The sequence below is a fragment of the Netta rufina genome (assembly GCF_964035555.1).
Source record: "Netta rufina genome assembly, chromosome: 17".
NCBI lineage: Eukaryota > Metazoa > Chordata > Aves > Anseriformes > Anatidae > Netta > Netta rufina.
In genome coordinates, this window is record NC_140141.1 from 6,835,034 (window position 1) to 6,860,929 (window position 25,896).

The following is a 25,896-nucleotide window of genomic DNA, read 5'->3' on the forward strand; positions in this document are numbered from 1 at the left end:
CAGACTGTACCAAGCTTTGTTTCATTAGAATACCATTTGCATCTGATGCCAGGCAGTCTCGTTGTAGCAGATACGCAGGAAAGATCTAAGCAGAAAAATCCTCTTAAAATGACAGATTGTCTGTTAGGCAGAACCAGAACCCCTGTCACTCTTGAGATGTGCTCTGCTAACTGTTTATTTTGGTGGTAAAGAAATCTTCCTGTGTCTGGCCCCTGAGAATGCCTAAAGAAATGCAAAATCCTGGTAAGGAGCTTTTTTATCAAGGGTTTCATATCCTCTCATTAGGTTTCTGCATCAAGCTATTTGCTTATTAGAAGACCCAGAAACATTTTTGGGGGGTTTCAATGCTCTATGCCCTCCCAAAGAAAAAAATTCCAGACTCCTTCAAACAGGGACAGGACATAAACCAAAATGTACCCCCAAAAAGATATTGAATTAATAGAGGCAGAATCAGAAATTCCAAAACAGGTGACCAGACTCCTTCATTGGTGTTTTCTTTTGGATGGAAATGCCTGACTACATCTTTGGATGACTTCTGCTCATCTGCATCCCTTTTACAAACCTCTTTCTCTTCTTTGAAAACCCTGGATGGGCTGCAGGACCCAGTGGATGATCCTTACTGCTGATGATTTCAGTCCTATCCTAACCAGCCCATCTTTCTCTCATTCCTAAAATATACCTGCTAAAAGGAAGCAACTTCTGGAGCAAAGCTGAAGAAAAGATGATAAACGTGCATAGTTCACTTGTCCAAAAGTCTTTTACCAATAGCTGTTGTCTCAGCTTGAGGAGTTGTCCTGCTATACAAAAGGAAACCTTTTTTAATGTAGAAAAAAAATTGTTGTTCTGCAGCTGTATCTTGAAATCCACGTTCCCTTTAGCACCCCAGATTTGCAGAGTAGAGAAGTGTTAAACCAAAGAATCGAAGGATTGTCTCTTGGAGTACTCTGGGGAAACATGCTCCACTGGCACTGTCGACATTAACATGGAGAAGTAGCAGGGGGAGCAGGCTTCATTATCCAGATGGTGATGCACGATGCGCACTCCTCCTGTGTTCCCTGGATTTTCAGGTGGATGATGTCTGCCTGAGGCACACTGTGCAGAGCTCCTGAGGCATCGCAGCCGTGTCGCTTCTTGAACAGGATTGCACCTTCAAAGCAGGGGTTGTGAAGACAGTGGCCTGTTGCTCCTTCTCACTTTCTTCTTTGTATTTCTGCTGTAGCTACGGAGTGGAATGGATGCTTTATTTCTTGTTGTGTCTCTGTGTCTGTCTGTCTCTTACCATCATTGTGCAATCAGGTGGTACATGGGAAACATGAGTAAAAAAAACTCCTTGAGCCTCTTGAGCAAGCAAACGAAAACCTCTAGATGCTGCCTGGCAAACGGCCAAACCCGATGTTTTGCAGAGGCTATCTGTAGACCTTGGTTTCTGTTTCACTGATTCTATCTGAACTTGTAACTTATCATCTTAACAAGGCACTTCTGGTTTTAGATGATCGCTTATTCAGCGAGGAAATGACTCCCTTTCCCTACCTCATCTGTGCGCGTCCCTGACTCATGCTCACCCATAATAGTCTCTCGAAGTAGGTACAACTCAGGTGTTCTTTTCATAGGGTTAAAACCAATTCAATGTCATGTCAATTGTAGAATGATTGTTCTAGAAATTGAAAAGTCTTAAATTTGAGGCTCTGAAAATGTTATAGTTTGTAGAGAGAAATGAGGAGTGAAAATTGTCCATTGCGTTTCTTTATCAGCATATGATAATTGGAGCATGCGGAGCATTTTCATTTGTCACCATTTTTCATGCTGCTGTCTTGCTGAAATCATGCTGCACAGTTTTGCAGTTCTGCCAGAAAGCATACATCTTGTTTATTTTTCTTTGTGAATATGGTTTTTAAATATATACACACATGTAGCCTAGGAATTGTAATCTTGTTCTGCTTCTTAAAAGTTGCTGCAGTTTTGCTTTATTTCTTTTACATTTTCAGGCTGAAAAAATGTCATTTATTTATCATTATACTATTTTTGTTAGTTTGTTACTGTGCAACGTGGACAGGACTAACAGCGGAGAAGAAGAATGCTCTTTAAATGCTGTGAAAGTTTGTAAGGTTTTCTGACATTGGCTCTGTAAGTTACTCACAGAAGGCTTCTCTTTTTCCTTGATAGTACAAGTCCCTGCAGCTAATAATAATTTTAATATTGTGAATACAACTGCTTTAATTTCTTAGTTTTTTGTATCCACCTGCATTCCTGCTCACAGAAGTGGAATTGTTCCACTACATACTGAATAACAATGAAGAGAAAAATTGAAGACGAATAATAGAATTGTCTGTGGAAAAGAAGAAAAGCCCAGATCAGGTGGCAAAGTAAAACAGCAAGAGAGATGGAGCATGCTAAGGTTGGGTAAAGAAAGTGGTTTAGTAACTTGCTAAACAGGGGGGTGGGGAGGAGCTTTCAATGGGAGCACTCAGCGCTAGCAGGAAGTCATGGGCTGTCAAGCAAACACACTCGTACCAAGCTGAGCACTAAATAAAGCAGTGCCTACAGAAGGGAGTGGGGATTTTCTTAATTGAGGGTCTGTGCTCTGCTTTCTTGGCTGAAAAGAGTCAGGTTTAGACTCCTGTATGCAGAGACCATTCATCTTGAGCCATGTTCCTTCCCTCTTCAGGTCCCCAGAGCAAGATCTTATATTGACCTAGATGGAAATAGCCTGTAGTGCTCCAATATGCTGTGTTTGACCCTGTTACATAGTTTGAAAAACGTTTATCTTTCGGAAAGTGAGATTTCCAGGAATTATACAATTGTACTTAATTCAACTTCTGATTTTAAAATATTGTGTAAGTTGTTGCGTTATTAACTGGTACATTAGGACGTTACTTAGACTGACAAATATTGGGTCAAAGAAGAGCTTGAATTTGCTTTGGTCACTTAAAGAAGGCAGCAGTGGAGTTGTTTGGTGTAACCAGTCCAACTTGCACTTCTGGGAGCCTTTTAATAAATCGGGAGTTGAGTCCTAAGTAATGGGAGGTCTTTATTTGCAGCAGTAGTTGTTCCATGGGTTTGCCTGTTACATGGGAATTGGATCATCTGAGTTATGACCAGCATTACTCCATTTCATTGAGAGAAATCATGCAATGTTGAGAAAGTTTGTCTCTGCTTAGAAAATGGCTTACTCTAAAACTCTGCAGTGTCAGCGGCAGCTCTCTCCAGAGAAGTTTGGGTTTTGCTAAGAGCTGTCAGCTTTTCCTCTTTGGAGAGGCATTCCTAAACCCTAGGGAATCCCCTCCCTTAAGGTTCTGAAGTTAGCAGTGTAGAGGAATAATAAGAACTTCCTTCCTTTCTATTTTCAGTGACTGAACTAGAAAGTATCCACTATTGCTGTAACATGCTCACAAGACTCCGTGCAGCATGGTCCTCTTGTTACCTTCCTCCCCAGGTCTGGATTTCTGCAAGTGGAAGTTGTGCAGTAAATTTCAGGCTGTAAAAGTTGAAACAAGTGTCATGAGGAATATCCTGTACTGGGGCGTTCATTATTCAGCTTCGGATTTAATGTAAAGTTCAACGTGAAGTCATCTGCAGAATTTTCCCTTACTCCCAGATGTATTTTTTCTAGCAGTGCGCATCAGGCTGGCTTCCCCGCCCCCCACTCTTACAGAATGTTTGCTTAGCCAGGAAGGCATGGAAAGCAGTTTGACGTTTTGGATCTTGAGAGGCGTTTGGAGTTGTTGGAAGCGGCTCCCTCGCTCCTTCCTCTAGTTTCATGTAAACAGCCTTGCTGGCTGTTGCAGAAGGGAGGAGAACCTTTCAGCTGCAGGAATGGCGGCCAGCAAACAGGAGCTGCGCTGCGGAGCGCTGCCTTGGATGTAAAATCCATTTGGTGGCTAGAGTTGGAGACATTTTGTCAAAAGGCCTGAGTGGTAACAATCAGTAATAAAAGCACTCTAAGGAACTGCAGAGGCTTGTCGCAAGGATCTGCACGCCTGTGCATTTGTACTTTCAAGGGAGATACTTTGCTAGCAAATCTGAATTTTAAAATGATGATATGAAAACTTCAGTCAAACTGAGTAACTTTTTCCAGTCTTCTCCCCAGTTATTTCATTTCAAGCTTTGCATTTGTATTTATTTCTGAAGTTCTGTTTTAAAAGCTGAATGTTTTTAAATGGCCTAGGCCATTAAAAAAAAAGGTTGCAGAATTTCATCTTAATTCAAAAATATTCTTCATGAAGGCTTTTGATACTTGGTAAGGAAGAATATACGCCTGGTGGGATTAGCTAAACCTCTCTTTGGCAAAGGTTTGGATGAGAATGTTTCTTTAGCCTCTGGCTCAAATTGCATTCTTGAAAAGAATTCAATATTGCTTATGAAGTAGATTCTGAAAAACTCACTTCTCCATAATTGTTTTGCATATTGCTTAATAAAATCACAGTGGGTGGAATGAATGCTGTTCCAGCTCCTAATGGCAGGTTTCTTTCAGCTTTTGGCTTGAGGCTGCACATGAAACGGGCAGGTACGTAACCTAGGACAGGAATCTTATGCATTGCTGTTTTGCATTGGTAACACTGTGAGTCAATACGTGACAAGTTAGTGACTGTCCTTTTAAAATCAGACTTTCTGTTGTACAACAATGTTAAAGTAAATTTAAAATGTGAGTTTTGTTTAAAACTCTTCCACTATGCCTGGTGTACTAGAAGGATGGAAGAGCAGTGGGCCCCAAAATAGGCAACTTGCCTTCTCTGTAGCAGATGAACTTCGTCACTTGCTGGGCTTCCTGGCTGCAATTTGTATATTCCATCACTGCAAACGGTGTTATTGCATTGTGCAGTTTCTGTGGTAGCAGAGGTGGGAATTTCTCATGTAACAGTATGTATCTAGGTCTATCAAAATTGCCTCATAAACACACGCAAGATACATCTTCGAGTTAAAGGGAAGGGGATTTTGAGATTGCTATAATCATGGCTAATATTGTTGGCACAAATGAAATAATGTGGATTGTGGTAAGTTTACATGAAGAGCCTGAAGGCTTGAAGTATGAGGAGGCTCACCTTTTTCACATGGAGTTAGTCCTTTCCGAAAGTTTTTTGTTGGACTAAGCCTGTTACTTCAGAGCAGTTTCTCTTCATTTTCTCCCTCGTATTTTCATTTTAAACAAAGAAAAGTGGTGCGTGGAGACTTCTAAATCAATAATCTTTGGTATGTGGTGAGTTACTAAAATGTATACATGGAACATGTAAGTGGGATCTGCAGAATTATTTTCAACTGATTCCAGAAACGATATCCTGAAACTTACTCCAAATGATCTGCCTAATTCAAATAAAGGATGAGATAATGCTGAAAAAGACCAGGAACCTCTGCACTGGCTGTTTTCCATTCCTTCAGTATGCATCTAAGTCGACCGTAAATTGTTTTGTGTAGTTAAATTGGCTAAGTAAGTTGTTGCATATGGTGCCATTATGAAGCATTCAGTTGTTTTAGGATTTGGCGGAAACCCAGTTTACATATGTGCAGACAAGCAAAAAAAAAAAAAATCAGCTCTAGAATGTGCATGTTCATCTGTAGCCTAAAAGTAAAATCAAGTAGTTTTGGGGGAGAAAAAGGCTCTTTAAAGTTTGTGCTGCGTTACAGAGCTGTTTCCTCCAGGGTCTGTACCTAGGTGAGAGCCAATAAGCTGCTTGAGCAGATAAAATCTTTGCCACCAAGCCATGGAAGGTACTTGTGGGTGTTAGCAGTTGGGGATGGGAAGTGACAGTTGTGCCTCAGGGGTCAACCACTTCAAGGTTTTAGGAACTTCGTGGAAAAAGAAAGCTGCAACTAAATTGTAAAGAGAGCTCCGGGGAACAAAGAGGAAAAATGGGTGTCTCTGATCACTAGGGAGTAAGAGTTGAGAGCAGGAAGAAAAGCAAGAGTAAAAAAAAAAAGTTGGCTGAACAGTCTGTGTTATATTGAGTTGAAGTAATTGTTTCCTATTGTTTCCTGTTTTTCCTGATATTTGTACTTTTTTTGTGTGTTTTTTTTTCTGTTGTGTCCCACCTCCCCACATTCCTATACATACTATGGAGCAGAACTACAGATTCTCTGAAGACAGAGGGGGTTTGCAAGCAGGCCATTTATGTACCTGCTTCTTTTGTGGTCAAATGTCACTTGTGATTGCAGTATTCGTTTTCTTTGTTTCCACATTGTATTAAGTTCTGAAGAGTTCTGCTCACACTGAAAGTAAAGCTAAAAATACCAAAGCAAGACCTTTAAACAAGGATAAAAGAGTAAATATTTGTATATCCTGCTCTCTGACCAGGCTTGGAAAGCAGAACTCATTTTCAGTCCAATACTCTTATCAAGGCGGCTATTCTTTCCTGCAGCGTCGCAGAGTGGTATATATGACCAGAGGGTTTTCATCTTAAAGAGCTGCTACAGGAAACATTTCAGAACTGAGCAAAGTGAGCAGAGGGTTTGCACTGATGTAACAGCATTTTTTTTGTTCATGGCCATAATACAAAATACAAAGCACATGCCAAGATGCAAGCATAATATTATTTAAATTGTGTTCTTCAAATATGGTTGACTAGCAGTTGGCAGCATTCTTATGAAACACCTGGAGAAAAACACTGCTTAAACCTATTAGACATTGCAAAATCTGAGCTGACGAACCATAATTAAATTGTGTTCTCTATCCATCTCCAGCCTTGCTCCCCAAAGATTCCCTTGTCCCAGAAATGTAATTAGGAGGCTCAGGATGTCTCAGGATGTATGCACAAGTATTTGAATGTCCCACTGGAAAATGGATACAGCCAAGGAGTCTGATTCTTCCTATCAGGCTGGTTACTGCCAAGGTGAACACTGATGGTATCAAGACAGTAACCAAGCTCCTAACACATTTAGTTACAGATTTTTGGCTGGGCAAGAGTTGCAGGTTTCAGGCATGGAAAATCTGTGTTAAGTTACTTGTTTTTTTAATGGTAGCTGAGTTTTAGCTTAAGTAGGATGTGTGTTCACAGGCATTTAACAAAAAAGCACATTGTAATTTGGCTTTGCTTGATTTTTTTGGGGGGGAATAGTTCAGAGTCATTTAAAAGGTGTGTTGAGGCTTCTACAAGACTCCCTCTTTTGCTACTAACAGGAATTAATCAGTTGCCTTTAAGTCCACATCTCCCTATTTGTCCTTTATTCCCCTGATTCTCTGAAAATCTGTATGCTGAGGAACCAGGTGCACATTTTAAGCTTTCTGTCCTTTTCATCTGGATCTTTCTTTAGGGTTTTCCTCTTTTCCTCTCTTTGCAGGGAATCTGGCGCATCCCCGTGGATGAAATCGACCGTCCGGGCAGTTTCGCATCTCATATGAACCGCTCTATAGTCTTACTGCTAAACGTGCTGGCACAGCTGAAGGATTACAACACCTTGCTGAAAGTCTCATCTATGCTACAGAGGACCCCTGATCAGGGAAAGTATGAGATATTTCTTTTAATCTGTTACTTTGTAAAGTTTTGCCTATGTTTTGTTCTTTGTGTAAGTGTTTTGGAGTTGATGATCCTTGTGGGTCCCTTCCAAGTCAGGATATTCTTTAAATAAAAAAGACATTCTTCCTTTAGGAAACAGTCTGTAGACGGACTTCCATGGGAATATAGTGGAGCGATGGTTAAATTTTCTCAGGGTTATGATTCCAGAATAGAGCCTGGAGTTTCTCTGCGTGGCTGCTCGGAGTTTCAAGAGAAATGCATCTGCCTTAACCAGACTTCCAGAGGCTTTCTATCCTGTGAAGGGATTCCCTGGTGGAACAGAGCATCGCGACTTCTGCACCCCTCTGATGGCCTCTTGCATAAGAGTCTTGTCCAGTGAGAGGTCACGGCCCAGGCATCCTGCTTTCCTGTAATCCCTGACTGACTGAACAATGGTTATGTGGCTACGGGCAGCTGATGCTATTTAAAAAACTTGTGCTATTCAAGGGTGATCTAATTTTAATTGTATTAACCCTAATTGAGAAAAAAAAAAAAAAAGCCATTTAATGTGAACTATATACAGATTTGTATCAATGGGAAGACAAACTTCTACAGAAAATACTGAAGCAATCGAGGTAAAATTCTAGTTATTCACTGAGTGGGAAACGTTGAAATTAGTCTCTGGCAAATGCTTGAGAAATTGACCTGAATGATTGATGGCAATAAGTTGGAGGCATTGAAGGTTTCTTAATGTATTTTTCTCATGTGAGTGCATGTGAATTTGCATAGATCATAGTATATCTGGGAATATGTCACCACATGTTCAGCAAACTTGAAGCCAAAAATATTTGACTTTTAACATATCAGAAGAACTGGACCATAGAAGGCTTAAATTCTGCTCTAAGCAAGCCCACAGTTGTACTAAAAATATTATGTTATTTATAAGTCTAGACTGAATTTAACAAACAAGTAATTTGATGTTTTGGATCAGCCAATGCCAGCCATGGTGAACTGCAATCATTACAGGAACTTACAAATGTTCTGGGTGTGCCTGGTATGCGCCTTTAGCAACCCTACCTAAACAACAACAACAAAAATCAGAATTAATGATGAGTCAAGTTTTTCTATCTTTTGTCTGAAAGAGAAAGAAAAAATTTTAATTTAATGTAATGTTGTAGAGAGAAAATGTTTATTAAAAATGTCAACTTGCTGACTAAAGAGCATCCTTCAAAATTATTTACTTGATTTTAGCCCATTAAAACTATCCCATTCTGAAATACAAAACCGTTTTTCTATCAAACTCAATTGGGTAGTGTTGATTGCTGGAAATGTTTTCCTTGAAAGTGGTCTAAAGCATCATAATGCTGTGAAGTGGCCATGTAGTAAATTAAATGAAGCCGTAGAGTAAGTTCTACAGTTAGAATGTCAGGTTTTTACAGTACTAAATAGAAAAAAGGCATTGGCACATCAGTGTTTTAGCTCTAAAAACCTCAATTTGAAATTAACCAATATGACCAATGAGAAGAGGGATTTGCTGATATCCTTAATATCACATGCCCAGTTTATCCATAACATGAAAATCACCTGGCGGTTCAAGATAACGTTGTGTGACTAATTCTCTTTTTATGAAGGTTTTGAATACACAGTTAGTATTTGAGGAGTACCAATGGCTTGATAAAAGAAAACTGTAATCCTGGTTGTCTCTTTCACTCTGTAGTTTTTGCATTTCTCCCCTTCCCTCACCTACACTTGTAGGTAGTGCTATCTACCTTTTACTTCATGCGTGTCTTTGATTATTATGGGGAGAAGAGAGGTGGAGGGAAACATAGTTAAAATGTTCCATTTTATGAGTTTACATGTACACACTTCTGTATACAATTTTCGTGTATAATATGTTTTGTTTGCTTTCTTCTAGCATATTTAAAATAATTTTTGTTTTAAATCCCGGTACTTGCTTTTAGTTACCTTTTGGCAGTTAGCTTCATTTATGTTCTTTTACTGTGGCACAGGAAGTACTTGCGTGATGCAGATCGCCAGGTTCTGGCCCAGCAAGCCTTCGTGCTTACAGTGAAAGTGCTGGAGGAGACGCTCAACGATCTGACGCAAGTAAGGCAGCAGTGTGTGTGATGCTCATTGATTTAATGATTAGGTTTTCCTAGATTCAGTTTACTTGTTCTTTATATCTACTGAAGTTGAAGGGTTACATTTCTATCACTTCTCATAACTTCTGTTTATATGCAGTTACACAGAAAACTGTCTTCCAGCATTGTTCTTTTTTTGATTTTTAAATTCAGTAATAAATATAATGGTTGAGAATGGATTACAGTAAGTTTGATTTGACTACCTTTAAATTTTGAATAATAGTAATTACATGGGATATAAGAACTATTGCATTTTCAGGTGGAGTCTATTGCAACTTTCATTTAAAATGATCTACAATTCCTCTTACAAAACAAAGCTAGACAATTGGATTTTGCATGCCTGCCAATTTCTAAATGTCATTTAGAGACTAATAAGTTTACAGATTAAAATAACTAGAACTTTGATTTTTTTTTTGTAAATACATTCAAGGAAGGACTTGTTCCTATGGGTTTTCCAAGTTAGCAGTGTCTTAAGGAACTTAAAGAAAATGTCTGTAAGAAATTGTATAATTAGCAATATTTGAACAAAGGGATATGGTACTGAGGTTTTCTATCTTTAGTCCATTACAAATGTAAAGGTACAAAACTGAAATATTATAGCAGAGTTTAGCATACTTCATCTAGTAATAATGTTATGCAAGAGCGACCAAAGGAAAGATTCTGGTATTTGAGGTTGATCTGCAGCTGCCAAAGGAACAGATGCAGTTTTGATTTTAATACATTAAAAATAAAATTTGTGCTACTAAAACCTTGGATTTCATTTAATGGGATTCCATAGTGCTGACTTCAGTTTAAAAAAAAAAAAAAATCATTGCAGATTTGGTTCAGCCTGTGCTGTTGATTTCTCTGTGGTGTTTAACTGATTAAAATACTTTAATTATAAGACTTGTGGCTTGGATTAATTAATTCTCAGGAACAAACAAGAATGAATGTGAAGTAATATATTTTCTTCAGCAGAGGCAGTAATGTGAAGGTTCTTCATGTCAGTAGTCATGGTAGTATAGCTGTGCTGAAATGCTTTTTGATTTCAATAATAACAAAGAAGAATGACTTCTTTTATTAAGGTTTCAGAAGATCAGAGTTCCAAGTCTTCTAACCTTGCTTCAGGAAGGATGACAACAGACGTTTCTAATAAAACTAGCGCTGAAGAGGGCAAAGATGTCCTTCCCAAAAAGCAAGCTTTATCGGATGGAGTAGTACATAGTACTGAAAATGGAGTAAAAGAAGTGACCCAGGGACAGATTCCTAATGCTATGGACATATTGGAACATGATGACAAGAATGACAAGGAAATTAAAGAGCTCCCTAGGCCTGGTTCAGTTGAGCCTATGGATTTCGATGGATATTCCAATGACCCTGAAAAAATTGATTCTTCATGTAAACGCGGTGAGCCAGACCGTCTTCAGGCTGGCAGGAACTCAAAAGAGAGAGCTCAAGAGAGCCGGACTGCAGAACTTTCTTTGGAAGAGCTAAGTATCAGCTCAAAGCAGCAGCAGGCAACTAAAGGAACGGTTCAAGCAGTACCTACGGAAGAACCTGTCCAGAGATCCAGCAGGAAGAGGAAATTACTTGAGGATGTAGATTCTGGGAAAACACTTCTACTTGATGCTTACCGGGTATGGCAGCAAGGTCAGAAAGTTATGGCCTATGACCTGGGTAAAATTGAGAAGATCATGTCTGAGACGTACATGCTGATTAAACAGGTAAAACATTCTGTTGTTCATTGTAATTTCTGTTGGTGGCCTTAGAGATTATTAGACAGTAACAGTAATCGCCAAACCAAGCAGTATAAGGTTGGCCCTGTATCTGTTCAAAAGGTGGAGACAATTGTCTCCCAGAGAACTGCTCTCTACAAGAGCGCTGTTGGGAAGGGCGGGGTAAGCCCCTCTGTGTTTTGGAACTCAAGAACCCAGTTCTAAATTGCTGAAATCAGTTAAGAGCCCTACTACCAGTTCCGTAGAGTTTGTTCATACTAAATGTTAGTTTGAGTTTAAAAAGAGTTGTATATCTTCAGTTACTCAGGATTATACGTTTAAAGATCACTTTTCTGCCGTAGGAGTGCTGCTTCTCCCACTTACCATGCTCCACATCCCCATTTCATCTGAATGTAATTGGATTTGTAAATGATCTAAGTAATTATGACTTCATTAATTGTGATTCTCTATTCAGGTGGATGAAGAAGCAGCACTTGAACAGGCAGTCAAGTTTTGCCAGGTGCATATGGGAGCATCAGCACAGAAACAGGTAAGCTCTGTGAAGTCCTTGTTACTTGTAACATGCTTTTATTATATTGTCTGTAAAGTCAAGTCTGTGGCTGAGTGCTTGCAGAAATTAGAAATACCTACTTCTCTTGTACTGTTGTCTAAGGATAAGTGGGGCCACATTAGTGGAGGAAGCTCATCCCTTTCGTTAGGGTCATTACTAATGTTTGTCTTGCTTGAAGTTGAATTTGCGTGCCCAAAATCTTTTCTTGAAAGCATTAAATAATCTTCAAATTGAAATACTTAAGGCACACTATGATTTTCTGAATGTCCGCATCATTCCTCAGCGTTTCATGGATGGTAATTACTTCTCTCTGATCCCGTAAGGGCTAACAACCTCATCAGTTCTTTCCTTGCTGACATTGCACCCTGCTGCGGAGGTACCAAATGTCTTCTCTTTCAGCTTGCAACAATAACTCTGATTTTAACTCTTATATTACTCAGTTTGTATTAGCTTGTAGTATCTGGGTTTCTCCAGCAAACATCTATAGAGCTTTAAAGGGATGATTATTATCAGTCTTTAATGGGAAATTAAGCCTGAAATGGATCAATAGCGTGTTTAGTGGTTCATTTTGCCTAATGTTTCAATTTGCCATCATCTCCTGTAACTTCCTCTTCCCATTGTGTGTTTTGCACAGTAGAGGTATATGAGAAATATACCTCTGGTATATGGCTCTGACTGCTCTAGAGATAGCAACGTAATGCATTGCAGATTACCAGCTACCAAAAGAAGTGTTATGGTTGCAGAAGGGGGAGAACTGTCTGCTTCTCCATCACTTGCCTGTGTGTTAATTTTCATAACAATTGAAGCACAACAAAAGTCTTTGAGAATTTCTCTTTTCGATTTTTGAAATTTGGCAGAGGTCTTTCTTTTGTAAAATACAGCTGTCTCTGCTTTGCAAAAACATAACCTTTTGAGGAGGCACATCTCATGTCAGCAGTTTAAATATTGTCTTACTGCGGAATGGATTTTAATACCTAATTCACCTGTCTTTGAAAACAAATACTTCTGTTAAACTTTCAGATAATTCTTCTAATTCCTAAAGCAAATCTGATATCCATCACCAGACACTGCCTCTGTTCTTTAAATCTATTCAACCTAGCCTCAAATAACATATGCCTTCTGGTCCTTCCTCCAGTGTGTTCTGGAAATGTATTTGTCATATACGCTAACTAAAGCACAGTAGCATTAGGGATGCTGGTTAATAGGAGGCAAAACTTGCAAGGTGAACTTCCTATGCTATCTAGAGTTAAAGGCCTTCCTTTTAGGATTTTCTACCTATTAGAGCTGCAGGAAATTGAGGCCGTAGGTCAGCTCCTGCAGCAAGGTTTAGACTTGTCTATTCTGCAACTCTGGGAAAATCAGATATTTCTATGCCTTCTGTGAAATACCTGAAACCCTTCAGAGTTTTTTTTGTTGTTGTTTGTTTCCATTTAATATTTGCCTTCTGTTGGAGCTTGAACCTTGTATTTTCATGCATCATTCTCTTGAATCTCTAGGTACTTTTTCTCCTCATCTCATTCTGATGAATATTGTTTTACTGGTTATTACTGCCTTATCGAGGAGGCTAGAGGAGGTTCAGGCTCTCAGAGCAGACTCTATTATTCACCATTTGTTCTGTACAAGATTACCTGCATACTAAATTTCTTCCTGAAATGGTGTCAATTTTATTTGGTAGGAGATGTGCCAACCTGTCTTTTTCTCTGTACTCTGTAGAAAGTCTGGGTCTTGAGTATCTGTAAAGGTTTCCAGTTTTTAATACTGAAGTAAAAATTACCGTAGAGTGCATCTAATTAGAATGTGCATTTAGACAGTGCATCTCCTAGCAGAATAACAGAAGAAGATGTAAGAGTAAAGGGAGTTTTTCTTCATTAAGATTTTCATGGAGGAAACATTTTTCTCCAGTTTTTGCCCCTCAGGAAACAAGTAACATTTTTCCATTGAACTGTAGAAATGAACAGAAATGTCAGGAGAGGTGTTGTAGTGAAAATCTTTCTTTGCTTGTCTTCTGGTATTTAACAGTGGTTTGCTAACAAAGAAATATTGGCTCAGAATGTTAAGATGTTTCTTAGTCTTAATTATTTATCTTGGGGAAAAATAGGAGACATTGCACTGTTTTATGATTTTAAAAAGGAGTTTGCCAATAAGCTTGTTTAAAAAGTAATGTTACAATTTGCTTTTTGGATGTATTTACCTTTTCAAAAACTGTGCGAAGCTGTGTGTATCAGCCAAGTTCCTTGCTGGGCCTTTGTGAAGGTTCTGGGTATGTGATTGCTGTGCCAGCTCTTCCAGCAAAGTCCACGGTTCATCAGGCATGTAGCAAAATGTTAGAATGGTGAAAAATCTGCACACAAATTAATCTGGAAATAGATGCAGTAGGTGAGCTAGTATTTAACTGCACTGGAGGCAATGAAATTTCCTGTTAAATCACTAGAAATAAAACATACTTCTTAATGTGATGCACTTTGAAGCCTGTAAGCAGTCCCTTTTAGGAAGCAGTCCCAACTAATGAGATTATCACATTCTGCAGTCTCATTTTCGTCTATTTCTAGCAGGTCTTGTTAGCGGTGTGAGGCTGTCCTACTGTTGCTAGTATAACACACTGAATTAGTGTGGAGACACAGGAATAGCCGCTCTTGTAGACATCTGTCTGTTTTCAACAGACTGGATCCTGTTTTATTTAAAATTGGCAAGTATTCGCCTTCTGTAAATAAATGATGTCATGCATAAAGCTGCCGCAGGCCAGAGAAGTGCTTTGTTATTGGATGGTTTGAATAGGTTTACAGGGCCTGTGGTTCTTCAGTCTCTTATCCCATGGAATTGCCGGCCAAAAAAACAAAAAGCAAGCACAAAACCCATCTTGATATATGTCTTCCTCTGCTAGTTGTTGTATTTTGCAGTTCCAGACAGTATATGGTTTCTTTATGAAAGTTTTCGCTTCCTACTAAATTAGGAGATATTTGAATTACGGCATTTCAGCTGTCTTCCAGACCAGTCAAGGTTTTTAACCTAAATATTTAACAACTCTGTTGAAATCTTTTTATATGCCTCTTCAGGCACAAGCAGGAAACAATACGGCAATCAGTAAACGGAATTTGATGAAGTGGGTTATTATACTTCTGTGATGAGATCTAATCCTTTTAATAGCTTGACAATGCTGTGACACTTTCAATTCATTTCAGAAATCCTCTGTGGTCTTCGTGACTGAGGTAGTGTTAACACATTTTAGGCCAATGGGACTCAAGTATCCTCTTCTACAGAGTCAACCTAATACCTGGGGAAGTGGCTTATAAAGGTTGGCTCGCAGCTTTGAAGAAGGCAGAAAAGGAAGGTGGTACAAAGCTTTGCCATGCAAAGTTCATGTGCTCCTGGAGGCTTGTTAGAATGGAAGTATTCTCTATTGAAAATTGACATTTCAACAGAGAATTTAGGTATTGTGTCATGAGATCATGCTTGGTGTGGCAGCATACCCTTCTCACGTCAGGGACAGAAGACTCCATTTCAGCCCTTCAGAGAATTCAGTTTTGCTGCTTGTTGTGTATTTAACTGCTCTTGTTGAAGTCACTGAGCCTTTGTATGACTAAGTGAATGTATGCTGAGGATTTAACCAAATGTCTTCTCAAACAATCCCATTTTGCAGTATTGACCTAGTACTCTTTAGCCTACTGCACTATTTTTAAAAATAAAGTAAAATAAAAGTCAAGTTCCAGAGCCTACTTAAATTTAGTTCAGACCAACCTGTCAGGAGTGGGGTTGTGATCCCAAAGACATTTAATTTTTTATGCTAGTAAAGTCATGGAGGGAATAGTCAAACTGGAAAAGTTTGGACTGTGGCAGCATTGGCTGTGTTTGTACAGTGCCTAGTTGTTCTTCTGAAGCTGTGCACCATGCAAACCTTGATCTGAAACAGGAGCAGCAGCAGGGATGCCATAGTGATGTGCAACTGCATCCTTGGGTAGGAGTTGAATGAGAGGAAGAATAAAGAAAACATGAAATGCTCCATTCCACGTTTTTGTTTTACTTTGCATATTGTGTAGACTGTGAGCAGGTACTGAGCCAATTTCATTTTGCAGTTTCAGAAGTTTCTTTGGTTGACGGGGGGTGGCCAGATTTTCATTTTGTTAGGGGGCAAATGGGTTTTGTTCACTTGCTGAAATTTATTTTTTTCTAGTCTCGCCTGCTGGGCTGTTTTTATCTGAGGGAAGAAAAGAAGTAGTTCTGGCTGAACTTATGGGTTATGGTGATGTTGGGGTTTTCTGGATTTATTGTTGTTTAAAATAATACCTCTGGGAGACATGGCAGTGAATCACAGTGCAGGAACATAGCATAATTCAATCAGCACTTCTAAACGAGAACTGCTGCTAGAAGTGAGCCTGATTCCTCGGTGGCTGCTGCTTCCTGTGCCATGGTGTGTATGGAAGTGTTCCTCCGTGCTGGCATAGGTGTCTATGAGGCTGTGCAACGTGCTGGGTTGGAGAGCAGGTGTGACCGAAAGTCTTTCTTTTTGTGTATTTCCTTTTAAGTTCTTATTGAGAGCAAGATCTTTGACAGAAAAGTATCAAATGTATTGAGACTGCTGCCCAGTAACGGTCACTGTGTCATTAGTATTTAACTTACTGAAGTTACTTGAGAAATTATTTGACCAGTTCATGGTCAAACAGCATTTTGAAGGATGCTTGTTCTTTTTTTTTAATTTTTTTATTTTCTCAGTCTGAGAAAGTTATTAAAAAGATTTGCAGAGATCCTGAAAGCAGTCAGCTATTGCTCTGAGTTATGAGATATATTTTTAGTCTCGCCAACTATGATTTTCATATGAAATTAATGGTCCCTGGAAACTGAATACCTAGGAGGCCTTGGTGAGGGAGAATGAAAGGTTGAGGCAGACTAGGTTGACCTTGACGTAGCATTATGCTTAAATGTGTTGTTCAGAGGACTGAGGAGGGCCAGCGGAAAAGAGTTTTGAAGCTTCCAGATAATTAGGGAATTTCTAATAAGCCTTTTCACTGACTGCCTAAAGTCGGTCATATTAAATTCTTCGTTTTATGTATAATGATGATGTCTGATGCCATTAAAGACAAGTCTGTGTGGGAAAGATATTGCAGCACGAACTAGGATGAAGATTCATAATACACAACGTATCCCATTAGTGCAAGTGGAGATACTTCAATCTAAGAACGCTTTTTTTTTTCTTGACTTGCAATTTGAAAAAGTATTTCTATTACTGCAAGCTTAATACTGAGTGCTTTAACGCTAAAATTACAGCTTTCATCGGTGTTGAAACTGTCATGACAGGTAGTCTGAAGAGAAGAGGACAAGTGAAACTTCTGTGGTCACGCGTTAGGGTATACTGTGCATCACCAGTCCTGAGAACTGCATTTATATGGAACAGCTTTAAAACATTGCAGACATCAACATTGCACATGGATTTAACATCTAAAAGTACAGTAGTGTTCAAAGGCAAAGTTCCAAAATGCCACTAAGTCTCTAGTCCTGTGCTCTGACCCTTGAGAATACGGAACTGAATGTAGAAAGTCCTAGGAAAAGCTAGCGTTGTAGAAGCTGAGCGTTTCTATTGGCTCCTCACCATATAGTATATCATCTAAATGTCATGAGAAGGGACTGTTTCAACATTGCTGAGTTATTTAAGACTCACTGCTGCCTTAGCCAAAAAATCCTTGCTCTGGGACCAACTCAATCCCTGAGGAGCGAGAGAAAAGAAATTTTCAGCCCCCCCCTTTCCTACTCCAGCTGCAAAACCTCGAGCTCTCCCCGCGCTGTTCTGACGGATAAAATCCTGCCTTTTGCCCATAACTCTGCTCTCCTTTCCCAAAGTACCACATCTGCGACCACCTTCTACCTCTCCTTGGTGCCAACCTCTGAGCGCTCTCCTTGCTTCCCCTTTCTAAACCTGCAGTCACAACTCCAGCGATTTTTAATATCGGATCTAATTAAACATGACACTTCATGAAGAAGCTGCCACTAGAATCAAAACAAGTAAATTTGTTATAAACACAAAGGCACAATCAGGTTATGCAAATCAGCCGTGTCTTCAGGCTCCTGGCAGGCTGCCAGCATGATCTTTGCTTTTACGAAATTTTTGCCACCTCCGTAATAGAAAAGCAATATTTGTGGGAGAAAGGCAGCAATTTAGGGCTGCTGCTTCCACCCTTCTCTAGCTCCAAAACAGATATCGGAGGTCTTGGTTTCTTCTTTTGCCGGTGTGACTCTCCCCAGTGCTGGCAATGGCTGGTTTTCGGCTGGTCCCTCGCAGTGAAGGATTTTAGGGAAATGCAGGGAATGGGCTTGGTGTATGGAGCCTGTAGCTGGAACTGCACACAACCTCAGCAGCAAAGTGCTTGGATTGACTCCTGACCACCAGCCTAGTGAAGTTCCAGTCTCTGTGTTTGACCTTACAGTGAATGTGACGTTTTGTTTGGAACAGAATAAAGATCGTCTTCTGTGCGTGGAGCTAGAGGGCACTTCAGTGGATTTTTCCCCTTCTGCTGTGGAATGCAGCCAGCGTTGCAGCTACGGTCTTTTAGGCTTTTTTCTTCAGGGAGAAAACTTGCGAGTGACTTGTTTGAACTGCCTTGAACGTCTAGAGCATTTTCTTCTCAAATTCTCACTTCAAAAAAAAAAAAAAGCCATAGCAAGCTGTTCTCTTTGAGAAACAGAGCTAAAAGCCCTCTGTAAAGGCACTTCGCTGGGGATGGGAGGAGATAAGTCAAATATTAAATAATTAGAAAATAATAATCTCTAGTTCTACCTCATGTGTTTCCCCCCTTTTGTTCCACCCACATGCTGCTAATTTTCATCTTTTCTTCCTGCACATCAAGACGTCAGAGACTGCTTACAGTGAAAGTTGTTTTTCCTGAGTTGTCTGCATGCTTTATTAATGCAGCAAAGATGACAAAGGAGGAGGAAGGCGGAGGTGAGGATCGAGGGGACGAGAGGACGAGCTTTTTCATGGTCTCACTCCTACCAAAGGGTGACCATTTTGTTCACTGTTGCATTTGCCAGTTGCCATGGCATCCCCCTCTCACTCTATCCTGGAGGTGTATTCTTGATATAATTAACAGCTCTCCTCCTTCTGTCTGCTGCAGAAAGCAATCATTAAGTGAACATGAAGGAAAGAAAAGTCACTTTTTATCTCTTAGTTTGTCTATTCATATTTTTCATCCTACTTCCTTATCTTTCTCCGTCCATAATAATGCTGCTGTTTGTGTATGAAAGTATTGCCGGAATATTGCTGCCTGGGTAAAACAGGACATTAAGTCCCAGATGCATTTGTGCAAATGGGGGATTTTCTTAGGCTGGAATGCAGTCAGGTCAACATATATAAAGTTCATTATGCTCCGTGTATAAAACAGTAATCTTAGGAAATAGAAGGTTCCTCAGAATCTGGGTTATGGATAATGGATATTGCAGCTCTAATGCACTTTGGAGAAAACTTCCAAGGGAGATTTGTTTCAAAATATTGCCATAGTGAGATCAGGAGGAAAAATATGAAAAGACATGGTATAATTATAACAGTGTTGAACAGAAGCTGGAGCAGTAATGCTGTAGAACGCGGCCGGCATATCAGTCAGACAGTTCATGCGATGGCTTCCAGGAAGGTGTCCTTCTGAAAAGGTGTACCTGTTGTTTGAGGGGTTCTGACTTCAGTCCTGCCAGGATGCCACACTCAGATGTGAGACTAGTTTAAAAACCACCACCACCAAACGTTATGTAACAGTTGCAGTGCCAGCATCTTTCATTAGGAAACTCCTGTTGGGAAGCCTGTTGCTTTCCCATTTTATGGAACATTTGAACATTATTTTTTCCCACAGCCACAAAGCAGTGAAGTGTTCCAGAGGCAATATAGTAAGGTTCCTGTAGGATTTATTTGTTTTTCAGAACATGTTGAAAACAACAAGGCAGAAATATAACCTTGCTCAGGTTGTCACCTCCTGCCTTTGCAGACAGTCTATAAAGCACAATTTTCTTATGACTTAATGCCCAATTTTATTTTATTATTTTTTCGTGCTGTTGTTTCATTACTGAGCTGCTTCACTGGGAAATAATAGGGAGCTATTTTTTCCAGTAACATCTCTGAAAAAAATTCTTTTATTTTTCACTACTGGTTTTCCTAGTGGAAGGCTGTTCCAGGGCCTGTTTTCCTGCATTTTATTTACTTTGTTTACGTCATTTTTCAACATGAGATGGGTTTGCCTATAGCCTCCCTGAAGCTGAATCATCTCTCAGAGAAGTATGTTGAAATAGTCAAGGTTTGAGCAAATAAGGAGATGATTTGGATCCCTTCATGTGTTTAAGTTAGAAATAGTCATAATCCATACAAACATGCATGCTAATTACTCATTTGAATTTTGGCTTTATACGAACTTCATAACAAAGAACATTTTTACTAGATGGTTTAAAGAACAGGAGATAAGATGGTAGATATTTATGGAAGTAATGAACTATTTTTCTCAGTCTGTGACACATTGTTTGGATATTAATGTCTTAAATGTTTCTTCCATCCACTTTGATAGTATGGTAGTCGAGACAAAAGTAGAACTTCATGCTCTTCAATAAAAATCCAGAAGAAAATCCAATCTTGACCGGATGAACCTGTAATTTCAACAAAAGATATAAGGAAGGCAGTTAAATAAGTTTTCATCTTATTTCGGTTATATGCGCTTGTTCTGTGAGCATCATGCCTGAAAACAGAAGATTCCCCTCAGTAACTAAAGCCACTTTATGATAAAGCTGCTGTAGATCAAAAGCAGCAGTGATAATAGGGAAGCTCAGCAGGGTGAGATGGGTTGGAGGGGTGAGGGAAGGAGAATTTTTGTAATTTTAAAAGTGCCACAGCAAAGCAGACATTAAGAAGAATCCCTGCTCTATGAGAACAGCCTCAATGAGGAAACATAAAACACTGTTAAAGGATTATCAGTGCTACTCTGTTTCCTACTTCACATTTGTGCAGGATGATCTTTATTGTGCCTTGTGTTGACAGAGCAGTAAGAATAGATGAACATAAAGTGGTTTTGGCAAATGCAAGACTTCCTGTAATGAGTTTTTCTAGGTTTACTTTTCAAATGTGCTGTTACAAGGTGTTTTTCTGGAGGCAGTCACCTACATGATGATGATGGCGTGGCCCCATAACTCTTGATGAACAGCATAGTGAATGACATTGCACTAACCTGGAGTTTGGGAGTAACAACACTTAACTGATCAGAGGTGCTGAAATTCTTGCCCTTAAATTAAAAAACGAATGTCTTAAAGAAGAAGTTCTCCTAGCGTTCTGTACACGACTTTTGGATTTTCTCCAGTTTCTGGGTCCAATAAAACCTATAAGCCGGGCTTAAATCCCGTTTTGTTAGGGCCATGTGAATGACAGAATGCACGGTAGCTTTTTGTTTTGTTTTGTGTTTTTATGCTTCATCTTTTATTTAAAGATAGCTTTTCCTCCTTTTCTCCCACCCCCACGCACTGTTTTGAGAAAAGAAAGTCACTGAGAGGAGTTGTTGTGGTTTTTTTTCCTCCTGTCAAGGTCTCTCTGTTTCACTGGGTTGAAAAGAACATAATTCCAGAATCCTTCGACAGCTCTGTACCAGGTCACATCTGGAACGTTCCCTTTAAAGCCATAAATATGAAAATCTTTGGTTGCCAGGCTTTAGTATATGAGGCTGTACTTTTTGACTGTGCATTAGGAATCTTACTGCAATTAACATTTGGATAAGGCAGGTTAATTTTATATGGGGGAAAAAAAAAAACTTGCCCAAACTGCAACTTCACCTGGTAGGGAAAAAATGAAAATGAAGAAACAAAAAAAAAAAAAAGACTTTTGCCTCTGATAGCACATCCTTATTTTGAGAGAAATTTAAATATGAATTTGTTCTACCTATGTACACCTATAAGGGTTATTTCAGTCTCAAGCTTTCTTCCTTGTGTGCTTGGCCATCCACAACTTGCAAGGAGGCCTTCTTCTCTTCACCGTTTGTTGGGTCCCCATGCGGTGGCTGACCACTGGGCTTCCACCTGGCAACCAGTTCCTGGTGGCGTTCCTGAGGGGCTCGTTTTGGAGCAGCATCCTCTGTAAGGCCCCAGGTGATGGGATGGAGTGAAACCTCAGGGAAGTCAGTAATGCCACCAACTTGGAGGCCATGGTCAAGAAGATGGAGAATGGAAATTACTGTTCAGAGGACCTTCGCTAGGCTGGAGGATAACATCAGCAAGAACTACCTGAAGGCTCAGCAAAGAGAAATGCAAAGTCCTGAATGTGGAGCAGAGTGACCCTGGTGTAACACATCTGGCTGGGGAGCAGCACTGGCAAAACAATCTCGGGGTCCTGGTGGACAAGGAGTTGGTTTCTGGTCACCGGTGTGACCTTAGAGCAGTGAAGTCAGAGAGAGGTGGGTTGCTTCATCCTGGAGAGGAGAAGACTACTGGAGGGCTGGGGGTATTGAATTGCTGTCTTCAGTAGAGAAGAAAGAGCCAGATGAGAGGCACCGGTTACAAGTCGGAGCGAGAGAAATTTGGCAGAAGTGATAGGAAAAAAAGTGTTCAGTGTGAAGGTGGCAGAGCACTGGAACAGGGCCCAGAGAGGTTATGGAACCTCCATCCTTGGAGATACGTGGAACTGGGTTGGACACTGGCCCTGAGTAACCTGATCTGACTTTGAAGCCAGCTTTGCTTTGAGCGGGGAGTTGGACCAGAGGTCCCTTCCAGCAGGAATTACTCCATGATGCTGTGTTCCTTCTCTCAGTAATCATTTTTTTTTTCTGAGTGCCATCCCAATCTTGCTGAGTTACTTTCCAGATGTCCTCTTTCTGCCTGTGGTAATAGCTGTGCATTTTTATAGAAATGCTGTTTGAGATGCAGATGTATTTTTAACAAATGAGTAACTAACTAGTAGTATCCTCATATATTTCTGCAGAAAAAAATAGATACAATATAAGCATAGAAATTTCAGGTTCTACATAACGTGTTATGTGAGTTAATGAAGTGCATGGGTGTGAAGGGTTTTCCCTCTAAATCACAGCTGAGAACATTTCCTCTAGTGATCTCACTTCTGGTGTGAGGCTTTCTTCTGCAGCTTAATTTCCCTCATGTTTATACAATCTTATTTGTGCATCTTGAGACCTTTAGTTTTGGAACTGATGGCTTTACACATCAAAAACTTGCTGTTTTCAGAGGTAGAGTAGACCTTATTTCATCCTACAGGGCAATTGTTTTGACTATAGCTGCTATGTTTCATTTCTTTTGTGCACATAAAATGTTGCAGACTTTAATCACATGTTTTAGCAATTGATTAATCAAGTTCAGGAACTTTAAAATACGTTCCACCATTTATTTTCAGAAATGTGTTTGTATGCTTTCTACCTTGGAATTTTAAAGATGTAATTTCCCCAGCTTACTTTATTTCTCAGTGAAATTCTGCTGAATCTTAAGGCACGGTAATAAATCTTTGGTCATCTAGGACATTAGGGACCAATTTGATTTTACATCTGACAGCAGAATTCTTTATTTCTATTCCAAACACTCGTACTCTATCACCATGGTTAAAATGACTTTTTGTTCATTCCTGGCAGAGGTATGAGAGGTAGAGGAATGAAACAGGCAATTAAACAACTGAGATTCCACTCAACCATATCTTTTATGGTACAGTAAGTCTCCATTAAATGAAGACTGTAAAGAACATGAAATAAAAACATCCTGTGGCCCCACAGGCAAGAATATTTTATTTAATTACTGATAAAAAATTATAGCGAAGATGCTCATTTTATGGGTGCTTTTATTCCCTTTGGTGAATTTTTGTCACCCTTCTGCCTACATAAGTAACAGCACTGCATTAAATTGTTAGCTTGGCCTTTGGAGAAAAGTGTTGCTCTTGGTGCCATTTTTAACTTCTACAAAGGCAATGAATTCCCAGAGTGTTGTTCCAAATTGAACACCGATGTTATTCAGTTCTGCAGTTATTGGGGATTTATGATTTGGGGCTAGGCTGATGATTTATTTTTCAAGCAAATACGTGTTTCTGTTTTCTCCATTTCTTCTCATATCATCTACTAAAAATCATTTATTTTAATAATTTGCAAATTGTCTTAAAGCACTGTGTATCTGTTCATTCAGGCCAAGTTTGTCAACACACCTTTGCATGAAATAAATTTCTATTTATAAGAGTTTGTAACTTGTGCTTAATGATGGAGCTCAGGAAAGTGTTATGTTGTGAGGGACTTGTTAAATAAAGCATTGTAAATGTGAATATGAATAAGTGTTCAAGTGCTAGTTTGATAAGTGGATTGAAAGGAACAGGAAAATAATCTGTAAAGGAGAAAGATTGCTTTATAATAATGTTTGATTTTTTATTTGTTAGTGTTTTCTGTCTACAAGAAGTTGTACTGCCTGCAGTTGTAACTGAAGCAGGTAGCAGGTGCAGAATTACTGGCATGTATTTCTCACTGTCTCTGCCTTCCCTTTTGTGTTTTATGCAGTCCACAGCAGAAATGCCCACAACCCCAAAGCACACGAAGGACACCAGAGAGAGCTTCTTCCCAGTAACACCAGCCATGCTGCATCCTGCCCCAGTGAATCCAGACACTGTGACTCCTGAAAATCTCCTGAGACTGAATGATCTTCATCCCAAATCCAAACCAGCCTCTTCCTCTTCATCCTCTTCCTCCTCAGCATCTTCTTCAGTGCCTCCCTCCCAGGAGTCACACAGGGACACTGAGCATCTCCGGAGTCAGAATGCAGAGACTGCTCCCAGCATGAGTGATCTCGCACGTGGTAAGTGTCAGGGAGACAGAACATCATGGCACTCTCTAATCAGTTTGCCAAGGCCACGTTGTGAGTCAGTGCCTGAGTTTTGATTCTGTCCCACTTTCTGATCACTTGGCCATACTCAAAAGGTTACACAAACAGAGGGTTTGTTTTGGGACATGTATAAAATTATACGTATTTTAATTGCTAGGATAGAGTAAAGAGCTTCTAGTATGCACTGCATGTAACTTGCACGTGAAATCATGGAATAGCAGCCTAAAAATAACATAATATTTTAAATAGATCATTTAAGTCTGAAGTGGCATTTGTTTTTTCTTAAAGAAAGTAAAGATACGGTTCTTTAAAATACTTCAAATGCTTTTAAAAAGTTGGAAGTGATTGAAATTGCAATAAACTGATGGATAGCCTACATCTGACTTGTAAGTGCCAGATTAACATAATTAGATGCACAGATATCACAGCCATGTATATGTGTGTGGAGATACGTAATACTGTGAAAATTCCAAGCTTCTGCATAGCTCATAAGTTAGTGTACCATCACCATTATGTTTCACATTTGAGAAAAGAAGCATCTGGCAGGACTGGAATGTTGGAAATATATTTATAGTCCTAGTATGGTTATGTGCAAAGTTGGAGTACAGAAAAGGGTTGAAGAGGCAAAACAAATGTTACTTATTCTGTAGCAAGATTGTGTGATTTGGTTAGGAATGTGTCATATACTTGGTCCTATACAGATTGCCTAAATGAGGAAAGAGTTAATTGAGAGCGCCGTCTTTTTCTTTCCTGCTGTCCTGGCAAGCTGGCGTTGTTAGCAGTAGTAAAAATCGCTGATCCACTTCGGGAATGAAGTAGGATTAGACCCAGTTTCAGACTTATCTTGGGTGCCCAAAGACATGGCTGTGCTTATTTGTGGGACACTGTGCATGTTACAGTGGTAGAGCACCTGTTATGGTGTGTACTTCCTTGCAACCTTAGCAGGAACACTGTCTGAAAAACCTGCTGCTGCTTGCACTCACTCCATCTGCTCGCAAACTTGAACTTTAGAGCTACCCATAAAATGCCACAGCAGAATTAATAGGAACCCAGATAGAGTTATGAATGAACAACAAACATACAGCTTTGGGGGAAAGTGACAGACGAGGATACAATGGGAATAGTGCCTAGATTTGTGAGACTTAATGATAGCCTACTCATTAATGGGTATTATGTATCATCTAGATGTTTTGTGAAAGTAAACTCGTACTGTGACTTCTATCCATACACTGCCTTATGTAATCAGCCTTGGCATCTAAACACACGCA

At 39.6% G+C, this 25,896-nt stretch overlaps 1 protein-coding gene across 5 annotated transcripts in view; it reads left to right on the forward strand.

Moving 5' to 3' along the window:
* CABIN1 (calcineurin binding protein 1) overlaps nucleotides 1-25,896 on the forward strand; it is a 109,084-nt gene that overhangs the window by 69,373 nt on the left and 13,815 nt on the right. For 4 of the 5 annotated variants that reach the window (XM_084297506.1, XM_084297509.1, XM_084297508.1 and 1 more), the window contains exons 32-36: nucleotides 7,270-7,433; nucleotides 9,434-9,530; nucleotides 10,630-11,268; nucleotides 11,735-11,809; nucleotides 24,307-24,601. In XM_084297506.1, the coding sequence (XP_084153632.1) occupies nucleotides 7,270-7,433; nucleotides 9,434-9,530; nucleotides 10,630-11,268; nucleotides 11,735-11,809; nucleotides 24,307-24,601 (1,270 nt within the window). The remainder of the gene's footprint in view (nucleotides 1-7,269; nucleotides 7,434-9,433; nucleotides 9,531-10,629; nucleotides 11,269-11,734; nucleotides 11,810-24,306; nucleotides 24,602-25,896) is intronic. The other variant, XM_084297510.1, reaches the window with a different exon arrangement.